Below are 22,253 nucleotides of genomic sequence, written 5' to 3'. Positions count from 1 at the left end.
ACTTAGCTTCGCACTCATGCTCCAGCGATACTGCTACTGGCTGTGTATCTCCTTCAATTTCATGCGGCCAGTCTCCTCCAGAACCCATCTTTGGGACTGGCCGCACATAATTTGCCTTATTTAATGCGACGTAGCTTTTAAACAAAGTAATATTTTAATGAAGGATCTAAAGTTGGCAATTTATTTTGACACAATAGCCAGTATGCAGATCTTTTTATCATGAAATTTTTAAGATTATTTTTATTAAAACTTTTTAAAGTATATCATCAAGGGCCTGATGCATTGGAGAGTGGCCTAAGGCCCGGCATTCTGGACGGCACATCAGAGGAAGCAGGAGTGACTGAACACCCCTCCTGCTCTCCAAAAGGTAGGGAAGGGGGGCCTTGTGGGGGAGGGATCCTCTGATGGCAGGAGTGAGTGGGCATCCCTCCTGCCTTTTTTTTCAGGGGGGAGGGTCTTTCCTGGCAGGAAGGAGTGGGCATCCTTCCTGTCATTTTGCTAAGGGGTATGGTGTGGGGGTCAATTGGGATAGCAAGAGGGAATGGGCATCCCTCCTGCCATCTTTGTCATCCCTTCTGCCATCGTTTTTCAGATTTTGCTCATTGAAGGAAATTGTGTACTTAGGCCAGCCTTTCTATCACGAATCGCTACATCCACTTGCAGAGCAAATTGCTATGATTTATATAGTGATACAGGATATTTGTAAGAAGACAGCAAGCAATACATCAACCTGCTAATAGACTCCTGAGGCAGGCCCTGTTGGGGCCGAAATACGGTCATGTCAAGTCAAGTCATATCAATAGAAGACATTTGAGCACCAGAGTCTTTCTTTGCTGTTTGTTTGTCACAAAGGCAGATGTCTAGAACCAGGGACATTAGATCATTTATTGTATCATTGTCCTTATATTAAAACTTTTTGGAATTCAATTTGGCCACAAATTAATAAATTGATGGAAAATCATATTGCAATATCATATGACACAATATTATTTGGAATGATGATGAGAAAAAAAAGTCAAATTTCACCAGAAAATAACAAGCTTTTATTAATTATGACAGGGGTTGCCATTCAGAATATAACTAATAACTGGAAGAATTACAACAACCTAAATTATACATTTTGGTGGAATACAATATGTCATATATTCAAAATGGAAAGAACAATCGCAATACAAAGGGGGACATATACTAAATTTATAAAAATATGGGGGCCATTGGCAAAATACTGTAATGAATAAATAGTAGGACTTTTCTTCTTCTTTTCTTCTTTTATGGATCTTTTTTATGACACACATAGAGGGGGGGTAAAGAAAATAAAGTCTACATAATATGTTATAATATATTATACAATATGCAATGTATGAATGAAAAGTAATAGAAGGGTGGGGGGAGGGAGAGGGGATAAAATTTATTTAGAATATATTGTATTAGATATAAAAATGTTATTGAATATTCATCAACTGTATTCTAACATGTTGTACATTTTCTATAAAATTTGAAAATTAAAAATATTATATATTAAAGTAATAAAAGGGTGGGGGGAGGGTGAGGGGGAAAATCAAATTTAGATATATAATGTGTTAGATATAAAAGTGATACTATGTATCTATCAATTGTATTTTAATATTTTGTACACTTTATGTAAAATTTGAAAATAAAAAATAATGGGAAAAAAAAAACAAAGGCAGATGTCATTTTTCAAAATTAGATTTATTTGACAAACGTGTATTTGTTTAACAATTGTATTGCATGTTTTTAACAATTTCTATGTGTCATTTTTAATGTTGTAAGCTCCAAAGGTAGGCCATATTGGCCAAAACACGAGCCATAGCACAGACTTTTATGATTGTTGAATAAATTGCACACCAACATTACTTCATATCTCCAGTGTGGTTTGTTTGTTTTAGATTTAAAAAAAGAAAGATTTACAGCAAATAAATAGTACACCATCACACAGCGGTAAAGATGTATGTAAATAATTTTTTATTATGTACTTACTTAGCAAGGAAGAACTCAATTCCTGGGCTATAAGATATATTATCTATACGCAAACCCAAAACTGTCACAGCAATAGTTCCAGACATTCCAAACCACAGAGCTACGAGGAAAAAAGAAAATCACTTTAAATTATGCAATATTATTAGGGAAATTTTTAACACTGAGAAAAGATGCAAATCAAAAATTACTTTGTCCAGGTAATATTGTACCAATGCTTAGAGGAAAGCAGAAGCTTAAAATCAGCCATGAAAAAAAGTATCCATGGGGATTTGTATCAGCTTGAAAATGCATAAAATATGTCTATTGTACTCCTCCCAGTCTAACACCGACACTGTCAGTAATACTTTTTCCTGTCTTTCAGTGTGGCAGGTATGTGTAGTGTGAAACTAGCATACAAGGGGCTAGATGCACTGCGATTGACACATGCGAGGAGCCCTAAAAGCAGTGACAAGGAAAGCAGCCTCCTGTCACTGCTATTAGAGCTTTTGTTTTTATTTTTAATGGCACAGGTGTGTTAAACATGCACACTGTTCCATTAATAAAAAAGAGAAGCCCCTCCACCGCGCTGGCATCTCTGAGCCACTGTCTCCCCCGAACCCCCCAAAATGGCATGAGGGATGCCTATTCCTTCCTGCCATCCCGATTGACCCCACCCCACCCAGTGGCAAAACGGCAGGAGGATGCGCACTTCCTCCTGCCAGGAAATACCTCCCCGACTACCAGCCCCCCCTCAAAAAAAAAAAGTGCAGGAGTGATTACAGGACCCCTCCCCCTTGAGGCTCCCCTTCCCCATACCTTATGTTGGGGAGCAGGAGGGGTGCTCAGTCCCTCCTGCTTCCTCCGATGTGCTGTCCAAATTCTGGGCCTTAGGCCACTCCCTGGTGCATCATGTGATGCACGAGAGGTGGCCTAAGGTCCTGATTGGCTCAGACACCTGAGGCTCCTCCCTTGGGAGGAATCTTAAGCATCTGAGCCAATCAGGGCTTTTCTGCGCTGATCAGGGCCTTAGGCTACTCCCCCTTGTATCCGTGATACAGGAAAGAGCCTAAGGAAGGCCCCGATTGGCTCAGACACCTAAGAGCCCTCCCAAGGGGATGCCTTTCCTGGCAGGAAGGCGTGGGCATCCCTCCTGCCGTTTTGCTGCAGGAGCGGGTCAATCAGGATAGCAAGAGGGAGTGGGCATCTCTCCTGCCATCTTTTTTGGGGAGTAAGTCCTTCGTAGCAGGAGGGAGTGGACATCCCTCCTGCCATTTGTTTTAGGTTCAGGTATGGCACCGCGTTTGTTAGGGAGGGATTGCCGTGTTTGTCGGGGGGACGATTGTCAGATGTCACTGGGGAGGGTCATCGGTGGCACCGGGGTTTTGGGTTGTTTTTTTGTTTTTTTTTTTATGGGACAGTTATTTTGCGTGTGTAATGTATGCAAAATATCTGTATCATTGAAAAAAAATTAAAAAAAAAAAAAATAATCAGGCAGACCAGTCGGTAACACAGGTCTAGAGCAATCTGCTAAATAGCCAAGCGATGTTAGTGCATTAATCGCTTGGCTGTTTTGCATGGGTCGGATCATGGGTGATCGAGGAGAAAAACATGCTGTGGGCAGTTTTGTGCAGCGGGGAATCCAATCCAACTGATCGTTAAACTGGTCAAACTGGTTTAGCGATGATTGGGACACGATTGGTAAGTTTTGTGCATCCCCCGGAAGGTAAGCAATTTTGAGAAAGCCTTTTTATCTAAGTAAACAAAGGCCCAAATGCATTAAAGTCAACGATCGTTGCTAAACCAATTTTGACTGCTTTAGCAACAATCAAATTTGTTGACCCGATGCACAAAACAGCTCACTGCGTGTTTTTCCCCTCAATCACCCATTTTCCAATCCAGCAATGCAAATTAAGTAAACCCCATGCAACCTAGCCAAGCGACTGATGCACTAACATCGCTTGGCTATGCACAAAAAACCCGACTGGTCAAGACGAATTGCTTACCTGTTACCAATAGTTCAGCTCAGTTTTTTTAAATGGGCACAGATGTGTGTGTGTTTTAGTTTCATAGTTTATTAAAATTTGATTAAACGCTTAACATAGGATTCAAAGCATTGTACAATAAAAATAGTTTACATATGAAATAGGGAACAAACTACAAATAATAAACATAAACCTTACAAGACGGACAAACTTGAATAGGCAGAGGACGAGAAAACAGGAGGAAAAAAAGGAGAACTACAATTTGTGAAGAAAGAAAACATAATAGGATAAAAATAGTAGGATATGACAAGGTAGGGATTGGGTAAAAAAACTAAAAAAACAAAAAAATAGGATAAATCAATTGTAGGCATCTTTAAAAAGAAAGCATTTTAAACTACTCTTGAATTTATCCAAGTTTTGTTCTGCTCTAATGTATAAGGGGAAGGAGTTCCAGATTGAAAGAGCGGTGACCGAAAAGATGGAAGCACGACGAGTGCCAATTATTTTTAATGATGGAACATTAAGAGTATGTTGAGAGGCGGATCTTAAGGTTCTGGGGGGATCATATGGAATTAGAAGTCTATCTATGAACGCGGGAATGTTAATCTGTTGAGTTTTCAAAGAAGAGAAATTTTATAAGTAATCCAATGTAAAATGGGTAACCAGTGTGCATTCTTTAGCAAAGGAGTGACATGATCAAATTTTTTCGAAGCTGTGATGATTTTAATGGCCTTATTTTGAATAAGTTGAAGATACCTGATATTTTTTTGACACAACCCTTTATATAATGAATTACAATAATCAATTTTGGATATGATGAGAGAGTGAATTAGGATATTAAGTGATTTTGAGTCTAGGAGAGGAACTAGAGATCTTATCATCCTGAGCTTATAGAAGCAGATTTTGACCAGAGCGCTGATTTGGGGTCAAAATGTGAGTCTATTGTCGATGATGACACCTAGGATTTTTGTTGTTAAAGTAAATTCAAGTGGGGTATTATCAATGAAAACTGGTGAGATTATCTGTAAACCTTCTTTCCAAGGGAAAAGAACAGTGCTTGTTTTTGTGATGCTTAAAGAAAGCATATTTGAGTTTAACCAGTCATGAATTTTAACTAATTTAAGGTTAATGGAAGCAATAACATTTAAGTTAGAAGGATCGATGGTTATAAAGAAGTTGAATGTCATCTGCATATGCATAAACTGAAAAACCAATTGACTGAATGAGGGTTAATAAAGGAGCGAGATAGATATTAAAAAGTAATAGGGATTTTAGTTAGTATTAAAAGACTTAAGAGTCAGAGAAGTAAGATTTAAACCATTCAAGAACCTGGTTAGAGATTCCAACTGAGGCAAGTCTTAGGAGTAAAAGCTAGTGGTCTATACTATCAAATGCTGCTACGAGATCCAAGGAGATGAGAAGCATTGACTTATGTTGGTCGAGATAATAGTGAATGGTTGTGCTAAGTCCTAAAAGAGAATGTTCAGTTGAGTGATTACTTCGGAAGCCCATTTGGTTGGGATGTAGAATTTGTGTTTTATCAATGAAGTCAGAAAGCTGGTTGAAAACAATTTTTTCAGTTTAGCTAGAAAAAGAAGATTAGCGATTGGACGGTAATTGGAACAATCCATAGAATTATTTTTTGGGTTTTTTATACTGGAATAGAGAATAGAGTGTTTCCAATCCGATGGTAAACTGTCTCATAAAAAAGAAAAAGAAAAAAGCCCCTCCCTCCAATGACGGCCTTACCCAATGTTCTCCTGACGAACTGGCATTGGCATTGGGAACCAACCCCCAGTCCCCGCGGCAGTGAAAACAGCAGGAGGGATGTCCACTCTCTCCTGCCATGCCAACCTCATACCCCACATGAGAAAAAATGGTAGAAGGGATGCCCATTCCCTCTTGCCAACGGAGGCTCCCCCATGCAGCCCTCCCCTCTTCTCCCCTTCACAAAAAAAAAAATGGCAGGAGATATGCTCCCCCAAACCCCCACCCCCATCTCCCAAACCCACCCGATGCTTTTTTCACAAGTTAGGAGCAAGAGGGATACGGTCCCACCTGTTCCACGGCACACCAGTCCCAAATGGTAGGCCTTCACCTCCCTGGTGCATCATGTGAAGCACTGGGAGGGGTATAAGGCCCTGATTAGGGAGGGGCCTTAGGTGCCTGAGCCAATAAGGGCCTTATGCTCCTCCCTCTGTGTCCCGGACATCCTGTATTTGTGCATATGATTTTAGTTACCGACATGCATCACCTTGCACTTATCCATGTTGAACTTCATTTGCCATTTCGCAGCCCATTTCTCGAGCATATTTATGTCTTTTTGTAGGTCTTCGCAATCCTTCTGTGTCCTCACTACTCTGAATAGTGTAGTTACTTACCTGTAACGTAGATTCTCCGTGGACAGCAGGATAGTCAGCCACATATGGGTGTTGTCCCAACAGCTCCCAATTTGCAGATAAGCTCTCCAATAGCCAGAGAGATTTTTTTCTCTCTCTCTCTCTGAGCACTTGCAGTGCATGCCCAAGCACTACCCATTTCCCCCTGCTTCCCCCTAATCCCCAGGATGTTCCTAGCTGTGGCTGGGTCAGCCGTACGGGGAGGCGGGTGGGTTGTGTGGCTGACTATCCTGCTGTCCACGGATAAGTATCCTGCTGTTACAGATAAGTAACTACACTTTCTCCTAGGACAAGCAGGATGAGTCAGCCACATATGGGTGACTCCCTAGCCGAGGGATTTACCGATTGGATCTGCGCCTTAGTGCTCTGTGCATCCCTCGCCTGGCTGTGGAGGCCGAGCCGGGCAGGGTAATCAGGCAAAGCAGGTTAAGTTGTGCAAACAAGGTTTTTGATAAAGTGCTGTCTTAACTGGTCAATAATATTCACAGAACAGTGAAACTGGTCAATAACAATCAACAGTGAGAAACCAACTGGTCAACAGTGACAATTCGTACTTGCACGTGACAATTTGAACTTGCATATTCAACATTCAGTCTAGACAGGTAGTACTGGAAGACCTACTTAATCAATATCTATAACACCCTACTTGATCAGTGTTTGTCAAGGCTGTGCTAGTGGTTGCTGTCCCTCCCGGGAGGGAAGGGCCGCTTGCAAGACTGTTCAGCTGAATGCATTCGGGGAGTGGAATACTACGTCGAGGCAGTAGTGCTTGGTGAAGGTGTGCATGGAGGACCAAGTGCTGCATCACAGATGTCCTCTATTGGTGTGTGGTGTAGATGAGCTGGAGTAGTGGCTATGGCTCTGAGCTGATGGGTGTGGGCTCCCACCGGCAGTTCACGCTGCGCTCTTCTGTAGGTGAAGGAGATGCACTGGGATATCCAGCGCGAGAGCGTGTGTTTGGTGACCGGCAGTTCTGGTCTGTTTTGGTCGTAGGAGACGAACAGTTGTGAGGCTTGTCTGGTCCATTGCGTCCTGTTGATGTAGGAAGTCAGGACCCGTTCACAGTCCAGGAGGTGTCGCTGAGGTGGCTGTGAGTCTCCCTGTGGGGGGATGTAGAGTGCAGGGAGGATGATAGACTGGTTGATGTGGAACGCTGAAGCCACCTTCAGCAAGAATTGGGGGTGGGTTCTGAGCACCACCCTGTCCTCATGAAGGAGTGTGTCGGGGGGGGTGATGGACCAGGACCTGGATCTCGCTGATATGTCTGGCCAACGCGATGGAGATTAGGAAGAGGGTTTTCCAGATAAGGAATCTGGGATCTGCCTCCCCCAAAGGTTTGAAGGGGTCGAGGGTGAGCTGATGCAGCACCAAGTTGAGGTCCCATCCGGGCGGTGGTGGTCTGACCGGTGGGTGCAGATTGGACAGTCCCTTCATAAATTTTGCGATTACTGGGTGCTCCGACACCGGTGTGTTGTCTAAACCAGTGTGGTACACCGCAATCGCACTTAAGTGGATCTTGATGGAAGTGGGTTTTAGGCCCCCCTGAGATAAGCTCAGTAGGTACTGCAAGATGTCCGGTATGGGGCAGTTGTAGGGGTCTCACTGCGTGCCTGTGCAATGCCTGTGCACCAGTAGCGGAACCTTCTCCATTTCAACCCATAGCAAGGTCTTCTGGCTGCCATAAGAATATGCTCCACGTCTTGTGGTAGGTTCATCCTCTCAACTTCCATGCGGTCAGGGCTAGGGAACGCAGGTCGTGGTGGAGGGTAGAGCTCCTGTGTTGTGTTATGAGATCTGTGCTGATCGGGAGGTGGAGAGGTGGGTGAACCGCTATCCGTTGCCGGAACAAGAACCTTGGTTGCCGGGGCCAGAACAGGGGAATCATGATCATCGTTGCTCTATCCTGAAGGATCTCTGCAGGACTTTGGGTATGAGAGGTGTTGGCGGGTAGGCGTATAAGAGTCCGTGGTTCCAACTCAGAGACAGATCGTCGGGGCTGAGACGGTGATGGGTCGGTCTCTTTGAGCAGAAGGTCATGCATTTTGAGTTCAGTTCTGTTGCAAACAGGTTGATACTCGTTGTGCCCCAGGTGCTGAAGATCTTCTTCATCACTGCTGGGTTGAGAGACCACTCGTAGGGTTCCAGCTGGCGGCTGAGGCTGTCTGCCAGGTCGTTCTGCTCCCCCGGAAGGTAAGTTGCCTGGATGGGTCATTGAATGGAGTTGGCGAACTCCCATATGCGGCAAGCTTCCTTGCAGAGCGAGGCTGACCCTGTCCCTCCCTGCTTGTTGATGTAGTACATGGCCACCTGGTTGTGTTTGGATGAGGACTGTCCCACCTGTCACCCATTGTTTGAAGGTTTCGAGGGCAATCCCTATAGCCCTGAGCTCCAAAAGGTTGATATGAAGTGAGGACGGACCATGGGCAGACCATGTGTCCCCTGTGCGAAGATGGAGAAGGTGTGCCCCCCATCCATGTTTGGAGGCATCCGTGGTGACCATCAGCTGGTGAGGTGGTGGTCTGAATGGTTTCCCCTTCACTAAGTTATCTCGGGCCATCCACCAGTGAAGCGTCTTGTGTATGGGTTGGCGAATGGGTATCTGGGTGGTCAGTGGTTGGGTATGCTGGTTCCAGTGACATCTGAAGTGCCATTGCAGGGGTCTCATGTATAGTCTGGTGTGCTGGACAACAAAGACCGCATCCACCATATGGCTCCTAAGATGCAGGAGGGAGCATGCTGACGATGAGCTGCTGGCAGAGATGCGCTGGGCCAGGGATGTCATGGCCTTGATCCGGCAGTCCGTTAGAAGGGCCTTGGTCTGTGTGGTGTCGATGACTGCCCCGATGAACGATATCCTCTTGGTGGGTATCAGGTGGGATTTTTTGTAGTTGATGAGGAACCCCAGTTCTTGGAGGGTTATGATGGTTGTCAGGGCCGGCTGTGCCTCCCTTGGAGAGTGGACCACTATCAGCCAGTCGTCAAGATAAGGGAGGATGCACACCCCCTGATGGTGTAGATGTGCTGCTGTCACGGCCACACACTTTGTGAACACTCTTGAAGCCGTTGAGAGTCCAAAGGGTAGGACCTTGTACTGGAAGTGTCTGTCTTGGCTTTTGAAGTGACGATGCCTCCTGTGGGCTGGGTGCATGGGCACATGAGTGTATGTGTCCTGTAAGTCCAGGGGGTGTGAAGTTTTCAGTAAAATGTGGGGGGTTACAAACCCCCACAACGCCCCCACAATGTGACACGATCTCTATTAAGTAAAGTGGGGGGGTTCCCCCCCACGCCCCCCCCCCCCGTCGGAGCCATAAAAACTGTAATTTTCTGCGGCGCACACCTCCACACTGCGCTCAATTGTCTGCGCGCGCCTTTATCCTGGCGCGCTTTTGACCTGACACCAACTTCTCTAACTCCCTGACTTCTTCTTCAGTGTTCCTCTCTTTCATGAAGTTTCCAGCCTCTTTGATCTCCTCCTCAACTGCTCGAAGTGCTTGTAGTTCTAGTACTCCAGTAGCTTGACTTGCTTCTTCAGGCCCTCCAGTTCCTCGCACCGAGTGCATACATAAGACTCCTGCCAGAGGGGAGGAAGTCATACGTATGACAAATGGTGCAGAAGACTGGGTAGCTCATCATCCTCTTTCTATCTGCTGCTTCCATTGCTATCCACTTGCTTGTCTGTTGTCTGAAGTGATTTCTCCTTGTTTCCCGGGTCTTATGTGCTTCTTGTTCTTCCCTATATGCTTTCTCCTGCTGTGTGTAGCGTCCTTGGTGCTGTTACTGTGTAGTCCCTCTCCTAATTATATACCTACTACCCCTGCTTCTGTGGTGTATGTCCTCGGCGTTTACCCTCTGCAACTGCTGTCTTTGTTTATTTATCTGCTGCTGTTCATGTCTGCCTGTTGCCCTTTGTGGTACTTGCCTATGTAGGTGTCATTCTCTGGTTTCTTCAGTGCAGTATCTTGTCCCTTCTTAAGGCCCTTCACAAAGGTGCTCTCGCTAAGGCAAGCACCTTTAATGTTTGCCTTCGACGCGCGCCGAAAAACTGAGCGCCATTGGCCCCACCCCTTTTAAGGCGACAAAAAGGGTGAACAGAATGCTAAGAATGATTAAGGGTATCACAAACAGATCGGCGAAGGTTATCATGCCGCTCTACGGGCACGCCCTCACCTGGAATAGAGCGTCCAGCACTGGTCGCCGTACATGGAGAACACAGTACTTCTCGAAAGGGTCCAGAGAAGAGCGACTGAAATGGTTAAGGGGCTGGAGGAGTTGCCGTACAGTGAGAGATTAGAGAAACTGGGCCTCTTCTCCCTTGAAAAGAGGAGACTGAGAGGGGACATGATCGAAACATTCAAGATAATAAAGGGAATAGACTTAATAGATAAAGACAGGTTATTCACCCTCTCCAAGGTAGAGAGAACGAGAAGGCACTCTCTAAAGTTAAAAGGGGATAGATTCCATACAAATGTAAGGAAGTTCTTCTTCACCCAGAGAGTGGTAGAAAACTGGAATGCTCTTCCGGAGGCTGTTATAGGGGAAAACACCCTCCAGGGATTCAAGACAAAGTTAGATAAGTTCCTTCTGAACCAGAACATATACAAGTAAGGCTAGTCACCTAAGGGACACCATGTGAGCGGACTGCTGAGCATGATGGACCACTGGTCTGACCCAGAAGCGGCAATTCTTAAGTTGACGTCGGGGGTGCTCTCTCCTGCCTTCTGTTCCTGCTTCCCCTCTTCCCTTCTCTCCCCTCCTGTTCGCCTTCTGTTCCTTCTTTTTTTTCCTCACCTGCCTCCTGGCTTCTTTCCTAGTCGGGAGTGGCATCAGAGGACTGGAGAAGGGCGGATGTGATCCCTCTCCACAAAAGTGGAAGTAAGGAAGAAGTAGGGATTTATAGGCCGATAAATCTGACTTCTGTGGTAAGCAAATTAATGGAAACGCTTTTAAAACAGAGAATGGTCAAGTTTCTGGAATCCTGTGGATTATAGGACCAGAGACAACATGGATTCACTAGAGGAAGGTCTTGTCAGATAAATCTTTTCAATTTCTTCGACTGGGTGGCCAAAGAACTGGATAGAGGGAGAGCGCTAGATGTGGTGTATTTAGATTTTAGCAAAGCCTTTCACTGTGTTCCACACATACATCTAATAAATAAACTGGATGGGTCCCAAAGTGACAGGCTGGGTCAAGAACTGGTTGAGTGGAATGCGACAGAGGGCAGTGATCAATGGAGATCGCTCTGAGTAAAGCACTAATGTTACCAGTGGTGTGCCTCAAGGTTCTGTTCTTGGGCCTGTTCTTTTTAACATTTTTATAAACGATATTGCTACAGGGCTATAAAATAAGATTTGCTTCTTTGCAGATAATGCCAAAATCTGCAATGAACTAGACACCCAGGATGGTGTGAATAACATGAAGATTGACCTGGCGAAGCTTGAAGAATGGTCTGAAATTTGGCAGCTAAACTTTAATGCTAAGAAATATAAGGTCATGCATTTGGGCTGCAAAAACCAGAGGGAACGGTACAATTTAGGGGTTGAAGAACTTATGAGCACAACAGAAGAGCCTGATTTGGGTGTGATTGTATGTGATGATCTTAAGGTGGCCAAACAGGTTGAAACGGTGAGGCAAAAGCTAGAAGGATCTAGAGTACATAGGGAGAGGTATGGCCAGTAAGAAAAAGGAGGTATTGATTTGACCTCATTTAGAATATTGTGTACAATTCTGGAGGCCACATCTTCAAAAGATATATAAAGAATGGAGTCAGTCCAGAGGAAGATTATTAAAATGGTGTGTGGTCTTCGTCATAAGGCATATGGGGACAGACTTAAAGATCTCAATCTGTACACTTTGGAGGAAAGGCGGGAGAGGATAGATATGAAAAAGACGTTTAAATACCTACGTGATGTAAATGCACATGAGTTGAGTCTCTTTCATTTGAAAGGAAGCTCTGGAATGAGAGGGCATAGGATGAAGTTAAGAAGCGATAGGCTCAGGAGTAATCTAAGGAAACACCTTTTTACAGAAAGGGTGGAGGATGCGTGGAACAGTGCAGGAAGAAGTGGTGGAGACAGAAACTGTGTCTGATGTCAAGAAAGCCTGGGATAGTCACGTAGGATCTCTTAGAGAGAGGAAGAGATAATGGTTACTGCAGATGGGCAATTTGGCCTTATCTGCTATCATGTTTCTAGGATTCTATGAATAGTCTGGTTCTCATTAAAATTTTTCTCTATACTTAATTCAGTTTACATCTTCTTAGCAATTTTACTATGTTAACTGAGGCGAGCTCCTATTTTAGGAGATGACATGGTATATTAATCTAAGATTTAGATTAGATTGTTTTATTTTTCCTGCACTCTCACTACCGCTATATTCAGCAGCTCTTCATTACCTAAAGGAACCAAGAAATCATAATGTATTCAATCTACAAATTATTAATACTGTTTATATTTTAAAATAATTAATCAACGTTACAGTTCAATTAAATACTGCAATGAAACATGAACACAAATCTAAACAAATTACGTTTTTTTATCTTACCAAGACAGAAAGTTAAATATATCATAACAAAGGTGACAGTTATTTCAGTTAACTCTGAATTGAAAATGTGTGCCAGCCAGAATTCTGTAAATTTTGCCATGACGAATCCAAACAAAGGACTTCCAATGAACTGTAATAACAATAGTAGAATACCTGATATAGCTGTGAAGAAATAAACAAAATTGTGAGGCAATTTTTATGTATTTATTCATGTATGTATATAGTAGGTTATAACAGATCACTTATGTGTTTAAAGTAGGCAACTATTTTTTTAGCCTGTTTTATAAATATACATAAGCACCTAGCTGTTTTATTAAATATTAAGTGCACAGCAACAGAAATTGTGCCTAGATTAAGCTTATGGACATTTATTCATGCTCCAGCATATATAATTCTGTTTCAAGTATGTGCATATTTATTTTAAAAGCTTATAGCCTACTTAAACTTAAACGGGTTACAAAAAACATACAAATTTATAACATAAAAATCATACAAAATTCTAACATAAAACAATCCTTATAACACTTTCAAACAAATGCACATGGATTGCGAGTATGACCATGCTTAAATCCTGAGTCTACATGCCTACTTGGTGCCATGTATACTTTTACATGTGTAAATCCTGGGGTGATTTTATAAAGTCAAGTTGCTCACTTGTAGCAGATGTTCTCCCAGAACAGAAAGACATAGATTACCATGAATGGATGACATCACGAACAGAGCCTTGGTAGATTCTACCTAGTGCAACACAAAAAAAAACAAACCTTTGGAATACAAGCATGGGTACTTTCTCACCCCAACAACTTGTACAGGATAAAAATGCATAGGGAATACAACTCCTAGAGGAGATGGGAAGTTTATGGTAATCTATGCCCTGCTGCCTTGGAGAACACCTGCTCCTGTTGAATAACTTCTTTTTCTGTAAGGACAGATTACCATGAGTGAGAATCCCTAGCTACCAGGCTCACCAGAAACAACAAATAGTTAATAGGAATTGGCAATGGCAAGAACCAAGAATACTGATAACTAAACGGTCCTGTTGTGAAGGTACAGCCTGAAACACAAAAGAACGGTAATTAGACATTGGTCATGTATCAGATAGTTTGTCCTTGAGTACCTAGATGATTAAGTATTAGATATGCAGTGAAAAGATTGACAGTGAGTAGAAATGTTGCTGTTACCTGACTTGGAGGGCGACAGAAAAGGTCGGTAGTTCAGGATCAAGGCATCGTTAGATTCTTGTGGGTGCAGGCCGTTTCATGCAGGCGTTTCATGAAGGCGCTCACTAAAGCGCATTCACCTTCGTTGGCACACCGAATGGCAGCGCGCCGTTGGCACTGGGCCTTTTTAGTTGTCTGTCTGTGTCCCGGCTGGATCGGGGGGGGGGGGGGGGCGGAGCAGGGCTCCCACGCTCTGAAGATGGCCCCGATCTGGCTAGCTGGTGGAGAGGTGCAGGCACTGGACCTTTTTAGTTATCTGTCTGTGTCCCGGCTGGATCGGGGGGGACGGAGCAGGGCTCCCACGCTCTGAAGATGGCCCAGATCTGGCTGGCTGGTGGAGAGGTGCAGGCGCTGGGCCTTTTTAGTTGTCTGTCTGTGTCCCGGCTGGATCGGGGGTGGGGAGGAACAGGGAACCTACGCTCCGAAGATGGCCCTGATCTGGCTGGCTGGTGGAGAGGTGCAGGCGCTGGGCCTTTTTAGTTGTCTGTCTGTGTCCCGGCTGGATCGGGGGGGGGGGGGGCGGAGCAGGGCTCCCACGCTCCGAAGATGGCCCCGATCTGGCTGGCTGGTGGAGAGGTGTCATTTTGGATTGTTCATTAACTTTTGAATTGATTCCCTGGTTAAAAAATGTTTTTCATACTGTGGAAACTCCGCACTTTAGAAGCTTATTTGATTTCTTATCCTTCAGGTTGTTGGTGCAGTCCTTGGTCCTAAGTACCTTAGATTATTGTAATATTGTTTACATGGGATTCTATAAGAAAACTATCAAGAGAATGAGCATTATTCAGAATAAGGCAGTACGCCTGATTTTTTGGCCTGAAAAAGTCTGAACATGTAAGACCTTATTATAAAAAAATGTATTGGTTGCCAGTGGAAGCGAGAATAATTTTCAAATTCGCTTGTTTATGTTACAAAACACTGTTCTGTCTTTTAGATTACTTTATCAGAAATTACTTGTCCTCTTGTTCTCTTTTCCAACTTTAAAAGGCTATATTTACAAGAGATTACTTGATAGGACATTATTTTTCCAAGTAGGTAAATGGAATAAATGTTTAAGTGATTTGATTCTGAATGCTATCTCTTATCAATCTTTTAGAAGATGAGTAAAAACTTACTTACTCAATAAATTTGTGTATTTGGTGTATTTATCACAACATGTTTGATGTAACTTCACTGTGTTTGTGCAGTCTTCTCTTGTTGTGAACCGCTTTGACCTGTTAAGGTACTGCGGTATACAAAACATAAAGTTATTATTATTATTGTAAGGTTAGTACTTTTAGTTAAAGAATTGTAAGGACACTTGAGACACAAGATGGCAACTTTAACGGACATGCGGTAAGGAGTGCCTTAGACCGGGTGATCTGTTAATATTAACAATATGGTTAAACGGAAAGGGAAACCTCAATTTGAACTGGCTTAATTGACTTTTTCCCCTGCATCAAATCAGCGGACTTTGGAGAGCTTTCTTCTCCCACAAGGAGGGAGTAATGACGGGAGACAGAGCATGCAATAGGGGATTTGCCTTTGAAACAGAGAAACATAGAAACATGATGGCAGATAAAGGCCAAATGGTCCATCTAGTCTGCCCATCCACAGTAACCATTATCTCTTTCTCTCTCTGTGAGATCCCACGTGTCTATCCCAGGCCCTCTTGAATTCAAACACAGTCTCTGTTTCCACCACCTCTTCTGGGAGACTGTTCTACACATTTACAACCCGTTCCATAAAAAAGTATTTCCTCAGATTATTCCGGAGGCCATCACCTCTTAACTTCATCCTATGCCCTCTCATTGCAGAGTTTCCTTTCAAATGAAAGAGACTTGACTCATGCACATTTATATGTAGGTACTAGTATTTTAGCCCGTTACATTAACGGGTGCTAGAATATATGTCTGTCTGTCTTTATTTCTGTCTCTCCCTCCCTCCCGCTGTCTTTCTTTCTATCTGTCTTTCTGTGTCTCTCCCTGCCCCTGTCTTTGTTCTTTTCTTTCTGTCTCCCTTTCTTTCTATCTGTCTCTCTCCCTGCCTCCTATGCAGCAGCATTTCTCTACCCCCACTTCCCTGTGCAGCAGCCACAGCAGCATTCCCTCCCCCTCCATTTCCCTGTGCAGCAGCATTTCCCCCACCCTACTTCCCTGTGCAGCAGCATTTCAATCCCCCACTTCCCTATGCAGCAGCCACAGCAGCAGCATTCCCTCCCCCTCCATTTCCCTCCCCCCTCCACACCACTTTCCTGTGCAGCAGCAGTGTTTCCCTTACCCCCCTTTCCCTTCCTGCGGTCTGGCCGGCTCCCTTAGTCCCTTCCCGCCCCCCTTCCCTTCCCGCGGTCACGACAAACCTGCCAATTCCAGCAGCGTCTGCAGCACTCTACAAACACTGCTTCGGGGCCTTCTACTGCCCTGATTTACTCTGGCACGTCCCTGATGACATCATCAGAGACACGGCAGAGCAAATCAGGGCAGTACAAGGCCCCGAAGCAGCGTGTGTAGAGTGTTGCAGACGCTGCTGGAGTCGGCAGGTTTGGAGTCAGGACCGCGGAGAGGGAAGGAGGGGCACCAAAGGACTGTGTGAGCTGGTCAGACCGTGAAGAAATTACTTACGGAGTGAGTGGGGAGCCGGCAAAGCGACTGGAGTCTTTTTTGTCGGCGCTTCTCTTCCCGCCCCGCGATCTGGCATGCTCCGGGCAAATTTTTTTTTTCAGTTTAAAGGTGTAGCGGTGACTCCTCTCGATCCCCGCCAGCATCAGAAGCCTTCTCCGACGCTGGTGTGGCTCTTGAGAGAAGCTGCCGGCGCGGCTTTAAATAGATAAATAACATTTTCATGGGAGCCAGCCTTCGGAGAAGCTTTGGACACAGGGCCGGATGCAAGAGGAGCTGCTACCGCGATAAACTTTAGTAAGGGAGCCAGCCAGACCGTGAATGCGGGGCCGTTGTAAGCTTGCATACGCACTCTTGCCGGCCATGGACCTACTGATCACAGATCACGGAACACGCAGGTAAGAGTGCACATAATTGGCTAGGGTTTTATTATAGTAGATTTAAACAACTCAATCATATCTCCACTCCCCATGCCTTTCTTCCAAAGTATACAGATTGAGATCTTCAAGTCTGTCCCCATATGCCTTATCACGAAGACCACACACCATTTCAGTAGCCTTCCTCTGGACCAACTCCATCCTTTTTATATCTTTTTGAAGGTGAGGTCTCCAGAATTTTACACAATATTTGAAGTTTAGTCTCTTGTACTGCAGATCTTGAGTGCTGATGATAATAGATCTGGAATGTCTGAAAATGTGGATTTCAAACAATAGAGAAGTCTCATCCAGTTGTAATATTGATTCTTAGGAATATCAGAGTGTGATAAGATCATCAAAAGTTCTCCATTCTCCTTGTTGAAAAAGTTGATTAAGGGGTCAAATTACTTGTCGTTGCCAAATTGACCAGGAAATGGTGGAGCTGGCAATCCAAATAGAGTCATTCATCCAAATAGGAGCCAGAAGAGAGTTTGACCATTGGTTGGAAGATAATTTATCGATAAGTGTGAAAATTGTCTTAAAGCTGTTGAGGAGAGGATTTAGTTTTTGCTGTTTGGAGAGTGTAATAGAAGTAATAAATTTCAATTGAATGGGAATGAACATGATTTGTTCCAAAGTAAACCAGTTTGGTTTTTCCATGGGGGCCAAATCCAGCATCCATTTAGCACTTTGAGACATAATAAAAGCTGAGTGATAGTTCAGAAAACAAGGAAAGTTTACACCTCCATATTCTTTATTGCACTTGAGTTTGTAAAACATAAATACGAGGTTATTTCTTGTTCCACAAGAATGAGAGAAGGAACTTTTCCATCTTAGTATATACACTACAATCAAGTATTACAGGAAGCATGCTTAAGATGTAATTCACCTTCGGTACAATCATTATTTTGTTGGTCTCCATTCTTCCCCACCAACTGATATTAAGGGGAGACCATCCTTCTAATACAATCATGAATTATGCAAAACAGAAATTCTATATTATGTTGAATGGTTTCCTCTATCGAGGGGCCAAACCAGACACTAAGATATTTAATTTTATGGGAAGACCAAAGGAAACCGAGAGTTTCCACTTCTAAGCAAACCTCTTTGCAATTAAAATGCATGATTTCAGTTTTACTAGTACATTCAAACCTTGGCTAGTGAGTAATGTGGTTTGCGAGTGTTTTGCAAGACGATCATAACATTTTATTAAATTTTAACTCGATAAACAAGCGTCTTATATTACGAGCACATATACACGCGTCATGTCAAATACGCACAATATATGCGTGTTGCATCACTGATCATGGCTGGACATAAAGCACGCACAACATACGCATATCTCACACTGAGCACGACTGAACGTAACACCGCAGTGTAATGATTGTTCAAAACAAGCAAGGTCTTGCAATACAAGTATATACAGTACTGTATTGTGTATTAAAGTTTTTGGGTTGTGGAACAAATCGTCTGAGTTTCCATTATTTCCTATGGGGAAATTTGCTTTGATATACAAATGCTTTGGATTACAAGCATGCTTCTGGAACAAATTCTGCTCGCAAACCAAGGTTTTACTGTATTTAGTTTGTATCCAGAGAGAATTGAGTATCTATTACATCCATAATAGGGGAAATAGAATTGGGAGAGATATATAGGATAATATCATCCACTTACGCAGATAACTTTACTGAGAAGGAGTTATGATTGAAACCAATGATTCGATTATTATTCCTAATGGCTAGTAATAATGGCTCAAATTGAAAAGTAAGGGCGAGAGTGGGCAGCCCTGTCTAGTGCCTATGGTAGGGTGGAATGGCGCCTACAGAAGGTCATTAATAAATAGTCTAATAGTGGAGTGTGAGTATAAAACTCAGACCAATTACCTTATTTTTCGCTCCATAAGATGCACCTGACCATAAGACACACCCTAGATTTAGAAGAGGAAAACAAGAAAAAAAAATTCTGTACCAAATTGTATACTAATATATACCCGGCACCTTTAAATTCTGTCCCAGCCCCCCCCAGCCCCCGATACAATCATCAGTCTTACATACCCCCACCCCCCCCGGCACCTTTAAATTCCGCCCCAGCCCACGGCACCTTTAAATTCTGTCCCAGACACTTTAAATTCCATCCCAGCCCCCCCCCCCCATCAATCATCACTTTATTATTATTATGCCCAAGAAAAGGATCTGGGTATTATTGTAGACAATACAATGAAACCTTTCACCCAAAGTGTGGCGGCGGCCAAAAAAGCAAACAGGATACTAGGAATTATTAAAAAAGGGATGGTTAACAAGACTAAGAATGTCATAATGCCCCTGTATCACTCCATGGTGCAGTCTCATTTGGAGTATTGCGTTCAATTCTGGTCTCCTTATCTCAAGAAAGATATAGTGGTGCTAAAAAAGGTTCAAAGAAGAACGACCAAGATGGTAAAGGGGATGGAACTCCTCTCGTATGAGGAAAGACTAAAATGGTTAGGGATTGTCAGATTGGAAAAGAGATGGCTGAGGAGAGATATGATTGAAGTCTACAAAATCCTGAGTTGAGTAGAACGGGTACAAGTATGATCAATTTTTCACTCAAGGCTTACTTCCATGGATGTCAATATGGATGTTGACATCAACCATGAACGTTGACATCGACATGAGTGTTGATCTGGATGTCGACAGCAAGCATAGATGTCGACATCGATCATAGATGTCGACACCAATCGACAGATAAAGGTAAACATGTCAATGCCAACAGAAGTGGACATGAAGGAAAACACTGCTGAAATGAAAACACCAGTACCAATGGCTGCAACGCCGGTACCATCGAGCTACGCTCCAGAAATGAAAATGCTGGTATCAAAGCACACATCACTAGCGGAGCGGAAAAGATTCAGCAGGAAGGAAAGAACACTGGTACCCTTGTCCCATGACCGGTACCATCGGTGTCACTCCACGCTTCCAAGATGAGGATGCCCATATCAAGGCATTCATCGACATCGAAGCAGAGCCAGAGATGGGGCTAAAGGAGGTCGGTAGGACTTGACTCACTACTACAATGACCAAGGTCGGCAGGATTAGACTCACTGCTACAAAGACCTGAAGCACAAAGTAGAAAGTTGCACCAACTTACCAAGAGGATCGGGCTCATCAAAGTCGGTCCAGGCTGGAAGAGTGGTGCTGGAAGTACGCTGGGTACCGGATTACTGACGTCGGCTGGTGCCGAAATCCTTGCTGCGCCGACGGGAAACTGCTTCTGAAGAATCCACATGAAAATGCACTGAAGAGGAAAAAAGCAAGGGAAGAAGAAATTGGCAAGGCTGAGGTCCCGACATTGAGAAAATCACAGAAGGATGTCAGTGAAGACAAGTTCCACAACAAAACAACCGCGCTGAGGAAAATTAAGCAGAAAAAACCCGCACGGAACAAGAGCCATGAAGTGGGGAGAAAACAATATGGTGATCCATAAGGCCCCACCAAGCCAAACTGACGACGGTAAAAGAAGAAAGAAATTATAAATGAAATTTTTTTTTTTTGTACTAACAATAAAAGAAAAGAAGAAACTGACTAAAAAGTCAGAAAACCGCGAGAGCAGGAAGGCAGTGAAAAGAAAATTTTTCAACAGCCATTGAAAACGCGACTTCTTAGCTCCACGAAAACTAAGAAACTGAAGGACTGCGCGCCCTCATTGGGCGGGAAGGCACTCGCGCATGCGCGGTTCAGGCAATTGAAAATTTTCTAAGTTCTTAAAGTGGTCCGTACTGGGGCTCCATCGGTGACATCACCCATCCAGTGAGAATATGCTGCCTGCTTGTCCTGGGATAATAATTAGATCTTAGTTTATAATTAGGTCCTTCTTCCAGTACTTTAGATAGCCTTGTTTTCCTATATTTTTTTCTGATAGAGAAATAATCTGCCTTATTTTACCCTTGGATCCTGTTCCTGTGGACTTTAGAAGGATAGTCGGTACTTTATGCTCTCCTGGTTAAAATTGTTAAAGACTATTTCCTTTTTTTTCTGTACAAGAGTTGATTCTTGGATAATTATTGTAAATCTTATAAAAAATAAATAAATAGTGTTTGCTAATTTGATTCATGAATGTAACTGTTGGTGTTATTCGACTTATGTATGTTACTACTGTAACCTGCACAGAATTTGGATATGCAGGATATAAATGTTTGTGCGCAACTGGAGGACGATCTGGGGGAAGAGCAAGCTATACAAAAAGGATGGACTCCACCTCAGCAGAGACAGAACGAGGCTACTTGCAAGCAACATTAAGCGAGAAATTGAGAAGTTTTTAAATTAGGAAGAAGGGGAAAGCCGACAGTTGACCAAGAGTTGATGGTTCAGGAAACAGTATGCCCAGAGGATACCATGGAGGAAGATTGCATGGAAGACTCACCGGATCATAGGCAAGATAGAAATCCTGACGGATCGAGAGGGACACAAGAGGGAAGGAAATGCAAAAAAGTAATAGGCCGCAAACTCAAGTGTATGCACACGAACACAAGGAGCCTAAGGAATAAGATGGGGGAATTGGAAGCTATGGCACAAAAAGATAACCTTGGCATCACTGGCATTACGGAAACATGGTGGAATGAGGAAAACATCTGGGACACTGTGCTACCGGGATACAGAGTAGGGCAAAAAGGTGGGGATATTGCCCTATACATCAAAGAGGGAATCGAGTCTACCAGAGAGAACACGCCAGAAACGAATAAGGTAGAGTCTCTATGGGCCAAAATACCGGGAACAAATGGAACAGAAATGAAGATCGGCATCTACTACCGACCCCCCAGGGCAGTCCTTATAAACTGATGGAGAAATGACGGATGAGATTAAACACAACTGCAAGGGAGGCAACGCAGTTATCATGGGTGACTTCAATTATCCGGGGATAGATTGGAACCTAAGCACCTTCGGCTGCAGTAGGGAGACCAAGTTCCTGGATGCTGTAGGCAATTGCTTCCTGGAACTGGAAATGCAATTCTGGACTTAATTCTAAATGGACTACAAGGACCGGCACAAGGCGCAGAAGTAAAAGGGACGCTGGGAAACAGTGATCACAATATGATCCACTTCAACCTGGACACAGGGGCAAAACATCGATCCAGAATGACGGCCAC

General features: G+C 43.7%; 1 protein-coding gene across 1 annotated transcript in view; it reads right to left on the bottom strand.

The window, feature by feature from the left end:
• Positions 1 to 22,253, bottom strand: part of LOC117367625 (sodium/hydrogen exchanger 10-like) — a 301,595-nt gene that overhangs the window by 232,548 nt on the left and 46,794 nt on the right. Inside the window, exons 6-7 of the mRNA XM_033960369.1 lie at positions 12,899 to 13,060; positions 1,999 to 2,098 (exon numbers count right to left, since the gene is read on the bottom strand). Coding sequence (XP_033816260.1) covers positions 1,999 to 2,098; positions 12,899 to 13,060 — 262 coding nt within the window. The remainder of the gene's footprint in view (positions 1 to 1,998; positions 2,099 to 12,898; positions 13,061 to 22,253) is intronic.

This window comes from Geotrypetes seraphini, chromosome 10 (genome assembly GCF_902459505.1).
Source record: "Geotrypetes seraphini chromosome 10, aGeoSer1.1, whole genome shotgun sequence".
NCBI classification, from domain to species: Eukaryota; Metazoa; Chordata; class Amphibia; order Gymnophiona; family Dermophiidae; genus Geotrypetes; species Geotrypetes seraphini.
Note: the sequence above shows the minus strand (reverse complement) of the source record. Positions and strands in the feature narration are given on the sequence as shown.